Here is a 19,554-nt window from a genome sequence, read left to right on the forward strand (position 1 = left end):
CTTAGATGATATTCTAGATCTATTTAGAAATAAAATATAATCAGATATTGACAGTTTTATCACTATTATTTAACTAATTAAAAATAATGTATACCCGCAGACAGTAAGGCACACAAATAGTGCACACTTACCTTGTCCTGATCAGTGCTTAGTCAGGTGGACCCTCATTGGAAGGACGTTGGTGGACCTCTCCACTCTCTGGGGGGAAGAATGTGTGTGGGTCAGAGTTCCTGACACACACTCACACTCAGCGGGGCGACAAAATAATTAAATTTAACTATGATTGACAGACAGTTCCTCACACTGACACACACACAGAGGGGCCATCAGCATTGGAGGCAAGACTAATGACCTATGTTCTTATTTGTGTTTCTAGAAGTTTAAAATAAAGAAGAAGAAGAAAAAAAAGATCAACTACACATTTCAAAATAAAAGGATCAATGACTGTAAAATGATACTGGTACTTACAACATTTTCCCAGTATGATGTGCTAAAAACGTTAATTTTTTTCTGACAGCAAGTTGACCAAGCAGTATCCAGGAAATGCAGCTCTATAATGAGACATCACAGAGATTTATTTACATCGTATGATTTCATATTGTTTGCTATTGTGTTGTACTGTATCGTATTGAATTTGATACTAAATCCTATCATATCATTTGATATTGTATTGAATAGTACTGCATCTTATAATTTGACATTATAAGATATTGCATCACATTGCATCCCATCATCTGGTACGGTATGGCATCATATTGCACTGGTTGTCGGGAGTCACTCCAAGTGCTTTTCTAGTTTAAGTTGATATCTGGTAAATTACTGATAAAGTCTCTAATATGTAGTTCAAAAAAAGTAAATAATTGTTTGATTACAAGTTTTGATTACAAGTATTGAGTTGTTAAGGATTTCACGTGACTTTTGGTCCATTGTATTTCGATAATTATAAGAAGATAGCTGATAATATGAAGTGGAAACAGAGTAAATGAAAGTGGCTTAAAAGACAAAGAAATAAGGGAGAGGAAAGGAGTATCTTGTTCTTGGAGGCAGAAACACAGACAGCTCTGTCTCAGATAGCGTGTTCACCTTTGAAGGGTGCACTTAAAAGTGTGGGTGTGTGTGGGGTGGAGAGGAGGTGGTGGTAAAAGCAGGTCTGAGTGGGTGAATAGGGGGATAACCTGTGGACTGAAATGGCATGCCCCCCCCCTGCCCGCCTGCCCGCCCGCCATTCCCTTGATTCTGAGAAGCCATTTTTCTTTATGGTCACAAAAGGAGAGGGGTTGGATTGCGCCGGCACATTCACCGGCCCACTTTGTTTTCAAATGGTTTTGTTTAGTTGTGACACTGTAGACACCCAACACCTTCCACGAATCTGAACTCTTGTGTGGGGAGTACAGAGGGCAGGTGGGTGGTGGGTAGGTGTGAGGGGAACGTAGGGGTGAAGAGGTAACAGAACAATTTGGGGGGTTGGAATTTGTTTTCTGAATAAACTGATTCAAATCCTTCATCACCTGTCTTGGTACACACAGTCTTCCTCTTTCCTTGTGGGTTTCTGTCTCCCGACTACTGTCTCCATGGTCCTCTTTTCCAGCGCTTCCTAACATCCAAAAGCATTCCAACTATTAAATCATTTCCACCTCTGTGTGTTTAAGCAGCTTAACACGGCAGGATCTGGACTGCTCAACCTTGGCTATAGGCTTCAGCCTAATCTTTTACCAGGCATGAATTTTCTGCCGGTTTGTTGATACATGTGACAATTTACCTGTACCTGCATCGGTGCAAGCATGAACGTGGTTCTACTATATCAATGTTACCCAAATGTTTTTTGTGTTTTTGTCAATTGCTTTTAAACGATAGCAATTCCACGCATGACATTTTTTTCTCTAAAATTAAGCCATTAAATAGTCACAAGATAAATATGATAACAAACCATAGAGACGGGATGCAACCAGCCGGATTTGACAAGAAACCTAAATCCATTAAGGCAGGACTATTCTATTGTGCCTGTTGAGCTCCTGGGGGGCCATGAAGTCAATTGCTACTCGTGGGCAGTAGTTTGAAAGGTTGCAAGCTAGGGCTGACACTCCCCACCCCCACTCCCCCACACACTAACATGCATGCACACACTAAGCCATGTAACTGATTCCATTGCGCATTGAGACCCATCCCGCAACCAGTGCAATGGCGTACCACAGATATGACCTTGGCAAACATCATTCAACCAGGAGCCGGTTCACCTGGTCGTTCTTAGAAAAGCAAAGTGCATGAGCAGTGAGTGTTCATCGCGGTAAGGTAGGAAAAAAGATAGATAAAAAAATAGATGTGTCTGGAAAGAAATGGACACAGCGATACAGAGAGAGCAAGGGGGAAAGACAATCTGCTGCATTAACCTTCCCCTCTGCCGTGCCAGTAAAGTCTTTTCTGCACTTCTCTTTCAGCAGGGAGGACCCAGGGGATGGTAATGCAAAGCCTCATTCCATTCTTCCACCAGAAACTTTGATTTCCTATTAGGTTCCTCCTGATGGGGACTGATGGGGAGCAAAGGGGAGGGAGGAAGGAAGACAAGGACAACCACCAAGATGGAGAAATGGGGAAAGGAAGTAGAGCAGTAGAAAAAAAAAGTGACCAAATACAGAACAGAAAGATGGAGGAGAACTGTAGAAGGTGCAAAAAAATGGACACGGATGCAACAAGTCGCTAAGAGGAGGAAGATGGAAATAAGATGATTAGGGAGGGATGGCCACACATCATGAGGGGTCGTGGCAAAATGGGCACTGTGGGACACGAGCGATCCCTGTCCTGGGCAGCCAAGGCATTATTTACACTCAGTCCATTTAGTGCTGAGCTACAGCTGGCAGCTCAAAATGGGTTTGTAGACTGATCGATTGGTAGACCCAAAGCAGCAGATGGGCATCAGACAGCTGCAGATTTCCTTTTTTTTTTATGTGTGCATTGCGATTATTATCACAAATGTCTAAAATCAGCATCTACCTGTCCCCTAACCGAACAAACATTAAAGGTAACATTTTTCAAAAAGTCAAGATATGTTGCTAAAGTATTCTTGTGGTGAAACAAACTTTACTTAAAAAAGAAGAAACTTTGGGACTCTTTTTAGACGTTGATAAAGAACTCCAGACAGCACTGCGGTACTGAGTCAAAGTAAACTACGCTGTCCGTGTTCATCCTAAGAGTGGAAGACATCAGCCAGTGCAAATGTATGTGCATCTATGTTCATTCAGTACCTTTCGGGGCAATTAATTGCTCAAGCACTGAGAAATTAGTAATATTAGGATTTGGCCGCAATAAATTCCATAATAATTTCAAATCAATGGCACGTTTGTTCTCTTATTTGGATTTAACATGATCATCTATAGCAATTTCCATTGAACCAAGTATAAGATTACACAGAAACACTGAAAAGGCTGATAGTATTAGCACAATGCATTGAAAGATATGTGTGGAAGTGCATTTTTACGTCACAGAACATGACCTCCCATGAGGGCAATACAGAAACAAAAAACTCTATAGAGGGAACTCAAGTTCAACCGATCTCTATTGTACCCTCAGTTACAGACTATGTGCGGTTGACCCCGTTATGAAATCAAGTCTACAGATTTGTGGATGTATGGATACTTTAGGTTGACATGTGGCAAGTTACAGAGATGATGAAAATTAATTTCTGTCGAAATCAGTGAATGATTTTTAAAGAAATTAATTTTTGTGTGGCAGAAAACAAAAATATCAATCAGCTGTTTAGGACAATTAGAACTGAAACAGCTCTTTACTGACTACGATTCACCAGTCAAAACCATCCTCCAAAACAGACCCTGTCGACTAATTACCTCACAGCATGTATGTTTTTTTTAGAAGTACCGCTAGTACCGGTGTTAATGGTGTGAAAACAGGCAGACCGCAGCACTAATCTGGGAGGAGATCAGGATATCAAAAATAAACTCAAAAACAAACAGTCATTGAGCTAAAAAGCTACCGCATCTGCAGTAAGAAGGGGTTTTCTTTCGTTGCGTACGGCTGACCTTATTGGCTCATTTATTCAGTTGTTCAATGCTTATAATTAAAGTATTTCTTCCAAAAATCAAAATAGCCACGCTAAACCTAAACCTGCCCTGTGGTAGTCTGGAACGTCTAGAAAATACTGCAACAACAAAACACAACCTTCATGGTGATTGCTAGGCTTTCTTTATGCAGGAAGCCAAGGACATTCAAGTTCATGAACCCGGACAGAATCCATTCTCTATTTCAGTGTGTGCGTTTCTACTGTGGTGAGCGCTGCTGCTGCATTAAATGTTTGTCCAACTGGCTGCGCTGGTCATTCTATATTTAAACTCCTGCATTCCCCTTAGATATGAAAGTGCCAATTCAAAGTGCTTGCTTTGAATTGGCTTTCCACAGCCCCATTGTGGTCTGACCTCTTCCTGGATTGCTGGCTGAATGCGCAGACTGTAAATAATAGGATTATGTCTCTAATTCCAAAGATGTATGAGATGATGAGCAGGTAAATTTGAGCATGTACCAACGCCACTGTGTGTCTAAGTGCACCTGAGAGATGGAGACAGGCAAGGTGAGGGGTTGTGTTGCCACTGTCTGTGCTCTGTGTCCTGTGTGGCTGCAGCAGGGAGGCTGAAAGTGATACCCTTGTCTGTTCCCTACTTGCCCCACTCTGAGGCTGTTCCACCCAGGGCAGCCCAGGAAAGAGTGAGGGTCCCCTGGGAACTGGGTAGGACAGGGAGGGAGAAAGGGTGGGGGGCATGGAGGCCAGGCTTTCAACCACTATGAAAAGGAGTGGAATCAAATACAAGCAGAATCTCCTTCAATGTACTGTATCCCTCACCTGAGTAGGGCAGCTAACTGAAAGGAGATCTGCAGGGGCAACTGTACAATGGGTCTAGGGAGGGCAAGAGAGGATAGGAGATGTAGTTAACTTAACAGGTGAGTGGAGGGGAAAGAACAGGAATGGAGAGGGTAAAGAAGCGTCTGCGACTGACTGGGAAATCTCAGTTATTTAGTTTGCCTTTGGCAATCACACTAAATTAAAGGATGATTAATAACCCATAGGCACGACACAGGTGATATTTTGCATTTTGTACATTGAACCTAAATCTTGTCATCATTAGGGCCTTAACACTGAGGATGCCCAACAGCCAAATGGCCCCTGGCATCAGAGGTACAAGGAACCTATATATATTGTGCAGACTAGCATTCTCCAAAAAATGGTTCCTTATTGATATCCCAGAGTTTATTGCATCCACTACAATGACATTTAGTATAAGTGTATTTTGCATCATCTACCAAATTGCTGGCAAGATGACCTTAAACCTAACAGGATGTTGTCCATTTCTAATTTAATATTCATTTTTCTGTGGTTTAAAGGTGTTGTAAACTCTCCTAAATTTGACCAGATCGAGTTGAAATTTTGCAAAAGCAATCTCAACACCCGGATGATTTTTCTTTTCTTTTCTTTTTTTGCAGTTTTAGCAGAATTGTGTGTGAACAGGGCGAAGTGGTACAGCATACTTGACTGCAATTATGCACTCAAACTGGCCAAATTGAGTGTGAAAGCGTGCAATTAGGGATTAATCACATGCTGCAACACACAGGGAGAGTGATGGATAGCATCACCTGCTGGCAACAGGAAGTAAGCATTTTTTGGATGCTAGTTGGTCTTTAACGACTCATAGTGGACAATGAAAATGACATCATCCTTCACTATGCAGAACACATAGACTAAATTCACTGAATTGCTGATAGTTTTTCCACACACTAAAGATCGGACATATTCCAAAAAAGTACCGGTAATGAATCAGAGTAAAAATGTTTAAAGGAATGTATTTTTGAAGATAACACTGAATAAATTATTTCAAAATGTTGTGCTTTTATACCTGACATTACTCTTAAATAGACCTTATTCATTGTCTATCTATCCAAACAAATCTGAAACAAGTGACTCACCCGACGGGCAATCGGAAGCACATGACTCATGTTTCTGTACGCACACATGTTTGTACAGTAAGCGTGAATCTGGCCGGTGGCCAATGGAGATTATATGTGGTAAAAATGGCGTGTGGTGTCAAGTGAATGGGTGGGCGTAGGTGTTGGAGAAACAATTGTTCACATGTTAGAAGACATACAAACATACAAGCACAAAATATCTCTTTGCGCTCTCCCCTCTCAAAACCCTCTCATGTTCCAAGGTGTGGGAAAAGACGGAAAAGCACCTCCAGCCAAATCACTTCCGAGTCTTCCGGAGGTTTTGTTTCATGCGAGCGGAATCATTCAGATTGTGGTCTCTTCCCGAGCGGAGGAGCCCCGGCTCCATGCTTTTGGTAACCTGACCTTACTGGAAGTAGTGTGTATAAAGAAAAGTTTGCAATTGAAGTGTTTCCTATTGGGAGGTACTGTATATCTACACTACAATCAGATACACTAGAGATGCACAGCACACACACACACACACACACACACACACACACTGTGCACGCTGCTGCAGTTCAGGTGTGTCCATGGTAATTCTTTGAAAAACAACCGATCAAAATTACATCCATAATTATGTGCTAGATAATATCGTAGAATAAAGGGAGATTAAACGTTACAAAAAGGCAAGTTAGTTAATAATGATAATGGATGCACATATAATATAAAATAACACACACACACACACACACACACACACAAGCATGCGCACTAAGCCATGTAACTGATTCCACAGGAGCATTGAGCGCTGTGGATAATTGGTAGCACCATTGTGCTGCTCTTCAATGGCCCGGTTACCCAAGAAGCCTCATGTTTGTGTTCATGTACATTTGCTTTGAAGGTGGCGGACACACAAAGCTTAACTCTGCCCCGAACAAAGCCCTGCGAGACCCCGCTTCGCCCATGGACGTCTTTCATGGAGCGAACCACAGAGATAAAGGATCGTCCTCCTTGTGGCAGTGTGTATTTAGGCTACGTGTGTGACAGTGTTGCCGTGTGTGTATGCAGGCGAACGCGGTTTGAAGGGCGGACTGCTTGTCATTGCAGCAACCGCAGGATGCGTTTTGTCACTTCCTCTGTAGAAGCTTTTGACCTCTCAGCTTTGGCACCCGTAAACAACAAAAAAGAAGTTGCAGGTTTTGGTCTCTGACACATGGTGAATTATCTTAGTTCTTATTTTTATAATAGTTCACTAAATGTCTGACTTCTGTGTTCTGGTCAGAAGTCAGCTGTATAGATCAGTCCACGAGGACTTGACTTGGGGACAAGAGGGGGGGTCAGCTGATAGCTGAAGAGGTGTCAGTTCACCACCTGAGCACTGCCAAGGTTCCCTTGAGCAAGGTACCAAACCCCGCAAGCTGCTCCCCATTATTGATGGGGATTAATAATATACATTAAATCTTAATTTCCCCTGAGTGCTAATCAAACAACAAAGGAAACAGGGCACAACTTTTAATTCACTGTATCGACTTCTTCTACCTGTGTTAGCTGTCTGCTTTTGGTGAACACTATTTAGGGCTGACTCCCTTAATGATCTTGTGAGTTTAAAAATATATATAAATATGTCTGCATTTTAGTCTAACTTTTATGACTTACAAAGCTTTTTATTTTAATTTATGTCTCTGCTATACTGTATATGCTCTATATTTTATGTTTATGTTTTCTTATGTGTTTTAGGAGGGGAAATATTGAATTATACATACATTTGCTTTAAATATCCTAAAAGACATTACAGTGTGTCCAGTCTTGCATTCCCAAAAATGTTGTTGTCACAACAAAATAAAATAAAAATTAATTAATTTTGAATAATTTGTGTGCACTACTGCACTATTTAGCAAACTCATTAACAACCATCGCTTCACTGAGTATGAAAGCAGGAAATGCAGCAGGTGCTCATTGCATCACAGCTTCATTGTGTGTGTTTGTGTGATCACCAGGTTACGCTACAGTATGACATGATGATACAGGCATATGTGTAATGAGAGGCGAGGGCTTCAGGCTAATTTCAGGGGGGGGGGATAAAACAAAGGGGTAGTTATGATTGCCAATTTACAGTTGAACTGTGCCCACACTGCTCTGACATGTTACTGTACTTTCTCATGTTTACTCTTACTCCCTTTAACATGTCCCATGTTACCATCGGCTCAACTCTCTTTTCTCCTCTCTCTCACTTATTATTCCGTCTCTATCTGCCCATGGTGCCCTCACTCTCCACCCTCTCCCTCGCTCTCTCTGGGACAGCAGATGGAGACTATGGCCCAGTTCCTCCCTTTGTTCTGAGTCCCCAGAGAGACCTGTTGCTTTCTGGACAGCACACTGCACGCCTCCCCTTATCGCATACAAGAAGTGAGCCCCTTTCCTTTCATTAAACAGAGCTGTGGAATGTACATATTATGAATATAATGAATGAAATGAGCTTGACTTTAGAAACTTAAAATATATTGAACATCTCTTATCTTCAGAATCTTTATCACCTCCTGACTGTCATGGAACTTTCTGTATGAGTCTTGATATGCATAAAAACTGTTGGAGATTATAGTTATTTGAATTCTTATAGATTGTGAACTTACTTTGCAATGAACTTGGTGCCATGTACTGTTTTGTTTGTGCATTTATATGTACTTTAACTTGTATTTTCTGTACTTAACCCTATTGTGTTTGGTGTAAAATGACAAATTTTACTTTCAATATCAGAGCTTCAAAGTATTACAATTGTTTATGGTATTATGTGATGTTCTTGATAAGGCCTTGGGGTGGAGGTAAAACAGAACATAGTGCTTTTAAAAAAATACTTATTCAAGACAAACAGAAATAATAGAGCAATGAAACCACTCTGAAAGTGAAGGTGCAAAAACATTTTTCATTGTTTGCTTCATTTAGTAAAATAATAAATCCCCATGAAGGAAAGGTTTTCCTTTACTCCCCCCGGTCTGTTATTTTTCATAATATCCATGCATTAAGAATTTATGTGGTGAAACAGAGAAACCTCCTGAGCAGCGTTCCACCTGTTGAAGGCTCTGTTTATCTTACCTCCCACTTTCTGCAGGCACCATTAGAATTAGGCTCGTTAGTGCTCAGTCATTACCACCATGACAAACCACATACAAAAGCAGCCATTATTTTCAGAAAATTAAATACAAGGTTAATGAATTTAAGTAAATGTCCTTGATAGTCACATCTGGTGAATTATTTGAATAACACACAATACTTTATTAATTTTAAAACGCCCCCAGGACCATATTAAAATATGGCATTTTAGCCAGCTCAAAAATAAGGCACCATAAACTAAAATAATACTTCATCATTGATTGTGGCCTGATAAAATGTTTTTTTTTTTTTTATCTGGAGAGAATGATACCTTATCCATAATATTTCATCTCTCTAAAACGTTTACAGAAACTCGATCTCTTTTCACCGCAACTTGAACTCTGCGCAGACACAGCCCTACCTGCAAAGTCTGTGAATAATTTAACACAACATCCTCATTATATTCCCTTTATTCCATGCATTCACGAGGCGAGCAAAGGGGCATGGCTTGTGATTGGATAAAAACAGTGGGGGGTGGGAGAGTGCACTGACAGGTAGCAAACTGGGAGCTCGACTTCATAAATTATTTCGACTTTGGTCTATTTTGTTTGATTTTTGCAGCACACTCCATTATCCATGATGCTTTGGAACAATTAAAGATGAGTCACAAATAAGTTGGAGAAAGAGAAAAGTCCATTCAGCCTTAGGTACGCACGCAACACAGCAAAACACAGTGTGCGCGTGTTTGTTTGAGCCTGATGGAAAGAATAAAAGAAGTAAAAAAAAAAAAGAAGAAAAGAAAGGAAAACGCGCGCGCGCGTGTTTGGTATAGTCTTTCTTTAGTTGAAAACGTGTGTTCCCTCTCGAGTCAAGTCCTCGGGGGAACCGGCGGGGACCCGCCAGCGCTCACCAGCTGACAGCGTGCGCTTCATTGAGGCCATCCAACACCTCGGCCCACGAGCCGGCCAACAATAGGCTGACATTAATGCGCACTCCTCATTACCAGCGCGGGTGCCATTCACCAAACGGCTACGGTCAAGAAAGAAAGAAAGAAAAGAAAGAAAGAAAAGAAACCGCTCGCCGAGTGCGGGGCAGATCAGTGCAAGAAAACAAGATGATGCCATCACGAAACACGACGTTTATCTGCGTCAACGTGTATCAATGCATTACCGTCTATACGACGTTCAGTCACATGACCTCGTGGGTCACGGGGGGGGGCGCGGATACCTGCGGCATATGGCCGGCGAGTGCGTGGTGCGTGGAGGAGTCGCACGCTGCCGTTTGTTTACTATAAATTACACGAACAGAGGCCAAGCACGTTAGATTTCTGTAATTGGGCCTGAATGGAAATGCCTGTTCATTTAGTAACAGACAACTTCAGCATATCGCTGCAGGTCATCAAAGAAGTAATTAAATTGCGCATTCACACTCGTAGGTTAACGGCAAAACAGGAATGCCTTCTGAATTTACCGAATTTCAGACTTCGTTAACGAAATAAATTAAAATAAATAATTAAAAGCTCTTAGCTTTTTGGATGTGCGTCTGTTTTTTGAGGAAGTTTCCCCACCTACGTTCAAAAATAAAATACCAATATAATAATAATTATTAGTATACTAATAATACTAATAAATAATGATAATACTAATATATTAGTACAATATATGTTTGCAGTTATTTAAGAAAGAAGCATGGAAACAGATAAAGAAATAAGTTTTCGTTTGTTTTTTTATTCCCAAAATCATATTAATATAACATGGAATAACGACATTTTTCAGCACATTTAATGATGTAGTTATAAAAAGCAATCAAGTGAAAAATATCATCAATAAATACATGTCAATCAATCTCTTCCAGTGAAAGCAAATGACACACAAGTTCATCTGAAGATTAAAAAAAAAAAAAGGAAATACAAAAGCAGGCAGCAATGATGGCTACATTAAATAGCCTACAGGCTATTTGCGTGGAATTGGCAGTACTACACTAACAAACAAGGCAAAACAATATTGTTTATCATGGTTTGAAGCCTCTGGCTCGCATTTTTAAAGTGCACATCATGAACTTTTGAAGTTGCAAAACAAAATACATCAGATACAAATGACCAAATGAAACCATGAATCTAAAAAAAATGAAAATCAGTATAGATACATTTTTTATTTCTTTTTTTTTTTACATAATCAAATATAAACAATGCTATTGTGATGTTGTGGAAGGCAGCTTTTTGGTCAGAGTAACGGGGGGAGATGGGAGAACCCGTGGCAGTGCTACGCGCGACATGGCAGAGGGGTCTTCCAGCCACGTCTCCATGGACACTGGAAATTATAGGCAAACATCTATTGACAGGAATTAAGCCGATCGAATAAAATCGTTTTATTTAGTCTATGTAACAAGTTGATAAAATAGGAATATTGTTAAAATTGAAGATTAATTTTGTGAAGAAGCAAACACTATCCTTTAAATCTGCCTTTTGTCAACAAATGACTGACACACTTTACAGACATTATTTTCGTTACAGGCAACAGGCCGAGCAGAGCTTTAAATACCGGCTGATCAGTTTGAACATATTTATTTCTAATCATTCAGAAAGAAGCGGCGTGGTGGTGATGATGATGACTGCGCAGCTTGACTTCTGAGAGGTCTTCCTCCTCACTCCAGTGAAACTCCATCGCTATTTCATCCGAGTCGCTGTAGTGAGAGCGCGGGGAGAACTCTCCGTCGCTCCGCGGGGACTCCTTCCTCCCACCGCCCGGCCGAGCGCAACACGGTTGGGTCGCGGCGTCTTTAGCCAACGAGGAAAACGAGCCGTCTTCGAAGGAGGCGCGGAAAGGCACGTGGACAGGTAAGCTGCTACCTGGGACAGGCACGGCGGCCGCGATCCGCGGGGACGGGGACGGGGACGGGGACGGGGACGGGGATGGGGACACCCTGTCCTCCTCGTCATCAAAGGCAGCTGCACCTGACAGAACGTCACATTTTGGCAACGCGCTGTTCTCGTTCAGGACGTCCACGGCGCCGCTGTTGGAGGAGGCCGGACCTTGGAGCAACTCTGCCAGAGCGTTGATGTAAATCTGCGCCATTTGTAAAGTGTCGTATTTGGACAGCTTTTTGTCGTTGTCAAACGCCGGGATGACGCTGCGCAGCGCGTCGAACGCGTGATTCAGTCCGTGCATGCGCCTCCTCTCGCGCGCGTTGGCGGCCACGCGTCTCTGCTTCTGGACCCCGTTAATGGGTTTGCGAGAGGAGACTCTCTGCCTCGTGGGTGACTCCGCGCTGGGCCCGGCGACCGCGCCTTTAAGACGGCAAAGGTCCCGGACTTTGAGGGGAGATGAGGAGGAGGAGGAGGAGGATGAGGAGGATGAGGAGGGGCTCCTGGCGTTTGTGTAGCTGGGGTGCGTCTCCGGGGAGCTACTCTCTGAAAAATAAATAGAAAGTTCATGAACTGGAACCAACTATTTAGCATCCATCACATTAAAATAACTGCTGTAGTGTAATAGAATGAACGTTTGCTCCGTTGCTGCACATCTCAGTTACACGTTGCTCGTGATTTTGCAGGCAATATTTTTCTTTAAACTTTCTCCATTGATAAAAAACAAACAAACAAACAGAATTTGCTCACCCTGATAGGATCCGAGACTTTCGCAGGGCGAGTGGCCCAGGTAGTCGGGTGAAGTGGCGTGTGCCGCGCAGGCGCCGTTAGGCTGCACCAGAGCCTGCAGCCAGACGCGTGGGTCACTGCCGCTGTCCACGAGCGTCAGCGCGGGTTCATAGTGGGACTCCACGAGCTGCTGCTGCTGCTGCTGCCCTCCTTCCTGCAGCCTCGAGTCGTGGATTGTCACCTCCTTTGCGCCTTCGCTCCAGTCGTCAACACTTCGGGCGTCCATGGTGACGGTTCCAAAAACGGAGGTAAAGTTTATTTAACAGAAGAAGAAAGAACACTCGGAGGGAGGCGCGGCTGCGTGGATGTGACTCCTTCTCTGGTGTCTCAAGACGCGACTTCGGTTTAAAAAGCGGCACGCGCCTGGGAGCCCCCCTCCTCGCGCCGGTCGCGTGTTGACGTCCAATGAGAAGTCTCCGTGATGCCCGAGAGGGGTAATTAACGGCCACCGTAGCTGGACTGTTCGCGAAAACTTTACAATCAAATGGGTGGCTTCACGCGCAGGCGGCACCTCCCACAGGACGCACGTGCAGGAGCGTGCATAGCGCGAGACGTGCACGCGCAACTTAGAATTCTTACCTGTTTCACGTCTCATGTTTGATAGTGTGTGTGTGTGTGTGTGTGTGTGTGTGTGTGTGTGTGTGTGTGAGTGTGGTGCATTCTTACCCTCCCAAAACAAAACAAACAAACAATACTATTGTTTTTTATACAGTATTTACAGTATTTATTTAAAATAAAACCGCATTTCAGGCTTCAGCAGATTCAAATACAGCAGACTACTAGTCAAAGGTTTGGGCACGCCGTTGACGTTTAATTGTAATGGGATGAAGTGGAAATCAACAACGTTGAGGGCCACAAAAAAGACGTTGTGCTCTGTGTAACCCTTAACGAAAGTTCAGCCGAGAGGGGAAAAACATCGCCAACAGTGTGCGCTTCTGGAGCTGGAGCGCTCATTGTCAATTCAGATCATCTCAGTTTCCATTTGTCTTTAGTAGCGGGACCCAAGCCTTTTGATCTGGCTCGCGGAACGCCCATGCCGGCAAAAAAGGGCTTCACAGGAAACGGAAACACGAGCAGGGGTCCCGCGCTCAACATCGTTCCCTTACACCGCGAGCTGAATGTGGCGCACGAGTCGCAGTAACCAATGGAAGCAGTGAGGGCACGCACACACACGCACACACACGCACACACACACACACACACACACACACACAGTAGTCATATAATCTGGAATGGATTGTGGAGGTTTAATCCATTTTTACCTTTATGTTTTTGACAGCATTTATTTGTTTGTCTGTCTGTTTGTTCTCATTAAATATTGAGAATGATCCGGATGCCGGAAATCTGGATTTTCCCCATTTACTTACAGGAGGCATTTAAAAATAAAAAATAAAAAAGGACAATCTGGTGAGTCGTTGCCTCACTGATTAGGCATGACCTCACATTTCCGTGACTGAAAAGAGTGGGGGGCGGGGAAATGATCAACCCTGTAACAATGTAATAATTATAATACGTATGAGGAATAATAGTGTGTGTGTGTGTGTTTTGCACATTGATATGAGGTGGTATCCTAGCAACAAAAATATCAAAGCCTCAAAGGCAGCTGTGCCATAAACGGAATCGGGTTCTTCCTTTGATGTCTTTATGCCAGACATCAAAGGAATGGGTCAAGCTTAAAATATATTTAAAGCTTGACCCAGGTTCAGGTCCAGACACTGGTAACAGTGAAATCCAGAAGAAGACACACCTTCAACGCAACTTGAATTGTCCCATTAAAATGAACCAAATGACGGATAGAATCAACACCAAAGTTGAGAAGGAGGATCTGCTTCGCTTCCTCCACATGCAAATGCAGGAAACAATGCACACAATGGCGGTGGCTGAGAACCGTCTCAGACAGAAGCTGAAGGATGACTCCGTGAGCCTCTCCCAGAGCGAACATGCAGGGAGGTTCAACGTCCAGCTCAATGGCAAGCTGCTGATGGTTTTCCTTGTCAAGCTTCAGGCAGAGAAAGATGGCCACTCCTGGAGTGCCGAGAAGGAGCTCCTGAGGGAGAAGATGCGCCATGTCGAAAGAGAGCTGCATGAAGCCAAGCAAGAAACCACAATATATCCAGTCGAGTATCTGGACTTGAATGCTGTCACCTTCTGCGATGTGAGGTCGGAAAAAGGCCTTCAGAGACAAGTGAAGAAGATGCAAGCAAAGATTAAGCGTCTGGAGCAGGAGCAGGAGGAACACGACAGGGCTGCACTCCACATTCGGAGCATCTCCATTCAGATGAGAGACGCGCAGTGGCAGGCGCTTATGGAGAGAACGCAGGCTGAACATGAAGCCCAGCTTCAGGTGGAGCACACAGTGATTCTTCAGCTCCAAGATGATCTGAAGGAGTGTCGTCATCAGAATCTCCAACTCCAAGAGGAGAATGCCTCCCTGCTACAGGTAATTGAGTAATTGAACATTGCTTTTATTTTTATCTGTATCGTGAAATTTGTGTTGTTAAATGTCGATGATTTATGTACGAAGGACTTTCAACGGAAAGAACGCAAGGGCTTTTTTGAAATGCTCCTCTTAGATAGGATGTTTGACTTTATTTGTACTGTAATACATGCTCCTGTGTGACTGTACTTGTACTCTAACATTCTATCTAATGAATATATTCATCATTCTTCACAGGAGGTGGCGACGTACGCTACGACCATGGTGGAACAGACTCTGGAAAACAACAGCACTAAGAGGGCTTTGAAGGACCTGGAACGTCGCTGGGATGAGCAGGAGAAGAAGTCGTCTCCTCCTCCTCAAGAGACTAACCTTCAGTTGGGGAAAGAGGAGGAGCAACCGGAGAAAGACATGGCCTCCACATCGCAGCAAAATGACAAAGAGAGAACCTCAGGCTTGAATGAGGCTCCCCTTCTGGCAGAGAACGAGGAAGACTCTTTGAAGGAGGAGCAAGAAGAGGAAGACTCTTTGAAGGAGGATCAAGAAGAGGAAGACTCTTTGAAGGAGGAGCAAGAAGAGGAAGACTCTTTGAAGGAGGAGCAAAAAGAGGAAGACTCTTTGAAGGAGGAGCAAAAAGAGGAAGACAACACCAACGCCATGAGGACCTTGGAAGATCTTCAGAGGCCAATACCTGAAGAGAAGCCACAGAAGAAGAAAAAGAAGTGGTTCAGGAGAACGCTGGCCAGATTGCCCATCTTCAAAAAGTGTGCTCCAAAGTGAACTTTTCTAAAATGTGTACACATCAGGGGGGGGGGGGGGGCAGAAACAGAGAAGGAGATCCGGCCCCAAGTGGAGGAGTTCAAGTACCCGGGATCTTGTTCGCGAGTGAGGGAAGGATGGAGCGGGGATCGACAGACGGATCGGTGCAGGGTCTGCAGTGATGCGGACTCTGCACAGATCCGTCGTGGTGAAGAGAGAGCTGAGCCGAAAGGCGGAAGCTCTCGATTTACCGGTCGATCTTCGTTCTCCGACCCTCACCTATGGTCACGAGCTTTGGGTAGTGACCGAAAGAACAAGATCGCGGGTACAAGCGGCTGAAATGAGCTTCCTCCGTCGGGTGGCTGGGCTCTCCCTTAGAGATAGGGTGAGAGCTTAGTCATCCGGGAGGAGCTCGGAGTAGAGCCGCTGCTCCTCCACTTTGAGGGAAGGGTCATTCTCCAAAACGGGTGCCATTTCCAAATTTTCATGCACAACCCACAACATGAAGGACATGTTAATCCTCCAACAAAACATATTTTCCCACCTCAGGAATAAATTCTTTAATAATAATATCCATTTGATTTACACCTTGTAGCCATTTTTGTACCACTCCGTCACGGACAATATGTACACTATTTGAGTGATGGTACATTAAAAAAAAAAAATAACATCTAATGTTTTACTGCTCGTAAAATGTCCTTTTTTGGAAACCATCAATATTTAATCAGTTTTTTTTCATTTTTATGATCATTATCTGTGAAATATGAATTTCACATGTCAACAGTGCCATTGTTTTTACAAAAAAAATATAGATCGACTTAAAAATTAGAAATAAAACATACTCCCTTCATTAGTCCACAAAACGAGAACGTTATTCAACATTAATTTCTGAACCATTTCAGTCTATTTCCATTTTTTTTTAACAAAATGACTCTGTGATTTGGTCAAAATAGCAAACCAATGCTGCAGGACAGCGTCCGTCATTTCTGTATCAAACAGCTCTGTAAGAAACGCTCTAAACCCTGAAGCAAGAGTCGTTCATATCGAGCACGCTTGCATGCACGCTACCATGCCCATTTTCGCCGGAACATTACCACCAAAATTAAACTTGATGCAGGGAAAATGCAGCAGAGCGTGGACGGGCAGAACACAGACACAGGGACGCACGCACATCTAGTGCACATTTGCCCGCTGTGCCGTCACAGCGGGCGTAAGTTCTTCCAGACGCGTTTCAGGAGCTGATTACAGACCTACACAAACTACGAAGGATTGGCTTGATGGTTTATTTCGCTGTTTTGGGTTGATAAGGACCCAAAATCACCATAATAGTGTAGAAAGAAGGGGAAAGTGAGTTTTTCCATAATATTGGACCTTTAAGATTTTTATTATGTGTTGAAACTACATTATTACATAATTTGGACAGTTTTGTGAGTGAGTTGAAGAACCACCCCGTCACAATAAATTATGTGACAGGCTGGTAAAATACATCCTAAAATGGCCTTTTTTCTCCATGTGATCAATTTCCTGACCTATAAGTGAGTATACTTTCAATTGATAATTTCATTTTCTTTACATTAATAGTGTACATTTTTTAATACAAATCTGTTTTCCCTCTCAATATTGCGTGACGGGGTGGTTAGGGTGAGCTTGACGGACCTCATCTAACATGAAAAAACAACAAAAAAGGAATGGAAAGGAATGTCAGAACTTGCTTTCTTTGCTCCTGGATGCTAGAGGTTCAAATGATGTCACTTAATCTTTGTGATGTCACTTAAAGCAACAGTCAGTTATTTATAGACAAAAATAGTCAGTGTGAGGGGGGGGTGTTGCGTTGAATGTCCTCAGCGCAGCATCCATGTGCAGTCAAGTCGTCCTGTGTCACAATAAAGGCACTTGTTGACACAAGCTCAATTCCAGTGTGGTTCTTCTCCTTGAGCTCGCTACAGTATTTATTTAAAATAAAACCACATTTCAGGCTTCAACAGACTACTAGTCAAAGGTTTTGGCACGCCGTTAACATCCCATTACAATTAAACGTTGACGTGTAATTGTAATGGGATGAAGTGGAAATCAACAAAGTTGAGGGCCACAATAAAACGTCGTGCTCTGTGTAACCCTTAACAAAATTTCAGCCGAGAGGGGAAAAACATGGCCAAAAGTGTGCGCTTCTGGAGCTGGAGCGCTCATTGTCAATTCAGATAATCTCAGTTTCCATTTGTCTTTAGTAGCGGGACCCAAGCCTTTTGATCTGGCTCGCGGAACGCCCATGCCGGCAAAAAAGGGCTTCACAGGAAACGGAAACACGAGCAGGGGTCCCGCGCTCAACATCGTTCCCTTACACCGCGAGCTGAATGTGGCGCACGAGTCGCAGTAACCAATGGAAGCAGTGAGCGCACGCACACACACGCACACACACGCACACACGCACACACACACACACACAGTAGTCATATAATCTGGAATGGATTGTGGAGGTTTAATCCATTTTTACCTTTATGTTTTTGACAGCATTTATTTGTTTGTCTGTCTGTTTGTTCTCATTAAATATTGAGAATGATCCGGATGCCGGAAATCTGGATTTTCCCCATTTACTTACAGGAGGCATTTAAAAATAAAAAATAAAAAAGGACAATCTGGTGAGTCGTTGCCTCACTGATTAGGCATGACCTCACATTTCCGTGACTGAAAAGAGTGGGGGGCGGGGAAATGATCAACCCTGCAACAATGTCCTTCCATCCATTTTCTTCCGCTTATCCGGGGCCGGGTCGCGGGGGCAGCAGCCTAAGCAGGGAAACCCAGACTTCCCTCTCCCCGGCCACTTCTTCTAGCTCTTCCGGGGGGATCCCGAGGCGTTCCCAGGCCAGCCGAGAGACATAGTCTCTCCAGCGTGTCCTGGGTCTTCCCCGTGGTCTCCTCCCGGTGGGACGTGCCCTGAACACCTCACCAGGGAGGCGTTCAGGAGGCATCCTGAATAGATGTCCGAGCCACCTCATCTGGCCCCTCTCAACGCGGAGGAGCAGCGGCTCTACTCCGAGCTCCTCCCGGATGACTGAGCTTCTCACCCTATCTCTAAGGGAGAGCCCAGCCACCCTACGGAGGAAGCTCATTTCAGCCGCTTGTACCCGGGATCTCGTTCTTTCGGTCACTACCCAAAGCTCGTGACCATAGGTGAGGGTAGGAACGAAGATCGACCGGTAAATCGAGAGCTTCGCCTTTCGGCTCAGCTCTCTCTTCACCATGACGGATCTGTGCAGAGTCCGCATCACTGCAGACGCTGCACCGATCCGTCTGTCGATCTCTCGCTCCATTTTTCCCTCACTCGTGAACAAGACCCCGAGGTATTTGAACTCCTCCACTTGGGGCAGGATCTCCTCCCCGACCTGGAGGGCGCACTCCACCCTTTTCCGACTGAGAACCATGGCCTCGGATTTGGAGGTGCTGATTCTCATCCCGGCCGCTTCACATGCGGCTGCGAACCGATCCAGTGAGAGCTGGAGGGCACGGCCTGATGAAGCCAACAGGATCACATCGTCTGCAAACAGCAGCGATCCAATCCTGAGGTCACCAAACCGAACCCCCTCAACGCCCTGGCTGCACCTAGAAATTCTGTCCATAAAAGTTACGAACAGAATCGGTGACAAAGGGCAGCCCTGGCGGAGTCCAACCCGCACTGGAAATAGGTCCGACTTATTGC

General features: G+C 43.9%; 2 protein-coding genes across 2 annotated transcripts; one reads left to right on the plus strand and one right to left on the minus strand.

The window, feature by feature from the left end:
- Positions 1–11,588: 11,588 nt before the first annotated feature.
- Positions 11,589–12,890, minus strand: atoh1a (atonal bHLH transcription factor 1a). Its single transcript, XM_068738751.1, has 2 exons — positions 12,626–12,890; positions 11,589–12,421 (listed from the first exon to the last, which is right to left on the minus strand). Exons 1-2 carry the CDS (start codon positions 12,888–12,890, stop codon positions 11,589–11,591), a joined length of 1,098 nt encoding a protein of 365 aa, XP_068594852.1.
- A 1,560-nt stretch (positions 12,891–14,450) lies between these two features.
- Positions 14,451–15,881, plus strand: LOC137918070 (inner centromere protein-like). The gene is made up of 2 exons (XM_068760815.1): positions 14,451–15,104; positions 15,339–15,881. Exons 1-2 carry the CDS (start codon positions 14,451–14,453, stop codon positions 15,879–15,881), a joined length of 1,197 nt encoding a protein of 398 aa, XP_068616916.1.
- Positions 15,882–19,554: the final 3,673 nt, after the last annotated feature.

The sequence above is a fragment of the Brachionichthys hirsutus genome, chromosome 4 (assembly GCF_040956055.1).
Source record: "Brachionichthys hirsutus isolate HB-005 chromosome 4, CSIRO-AGI_Bhir_v1, whole genome shotgun sequence".
NCBI classification, from domain to species: Eukaryota; Metazoa; Chordata; class Actinopteri; order Lophiiformes; family Brachionichthyidae; genus Brachionichthys; species Brachionichthys hirsutus.

Excerpts from the sequence above, each read along its gene's own strand:
- atoh1a (XM_068738751.1), bottom strand. The coding sequence starts at position 12,890 with ATGGACGCCCGAAGTGTTGACGACTGGAGCGAAGGCGCAAAGGAGGTG. Across the intron at positions 12,422-12,625 it reads AAGTCTCGGATCCTATCAGG|AGAGTAGCTCCCCGGAGACG; the intron begins GTGAGCAAATTC and ends TTTATTTTTCAG.
- LOC137918070 (XM_068760815.1), top strand. The coding sequence starts at position 14,451 with ATGACGGATAGAATCAACACCAAAGTTGAGAAGGAGGATCTGCTTCGC. Across the intron at positions 15,105-15,338 it reads AGAATGCCTCCCTGCTACAG|GAGGTGGCGACGTACGCTAC; the intron begins GTAATTGAGTAA and ends CATTCTTCACAG.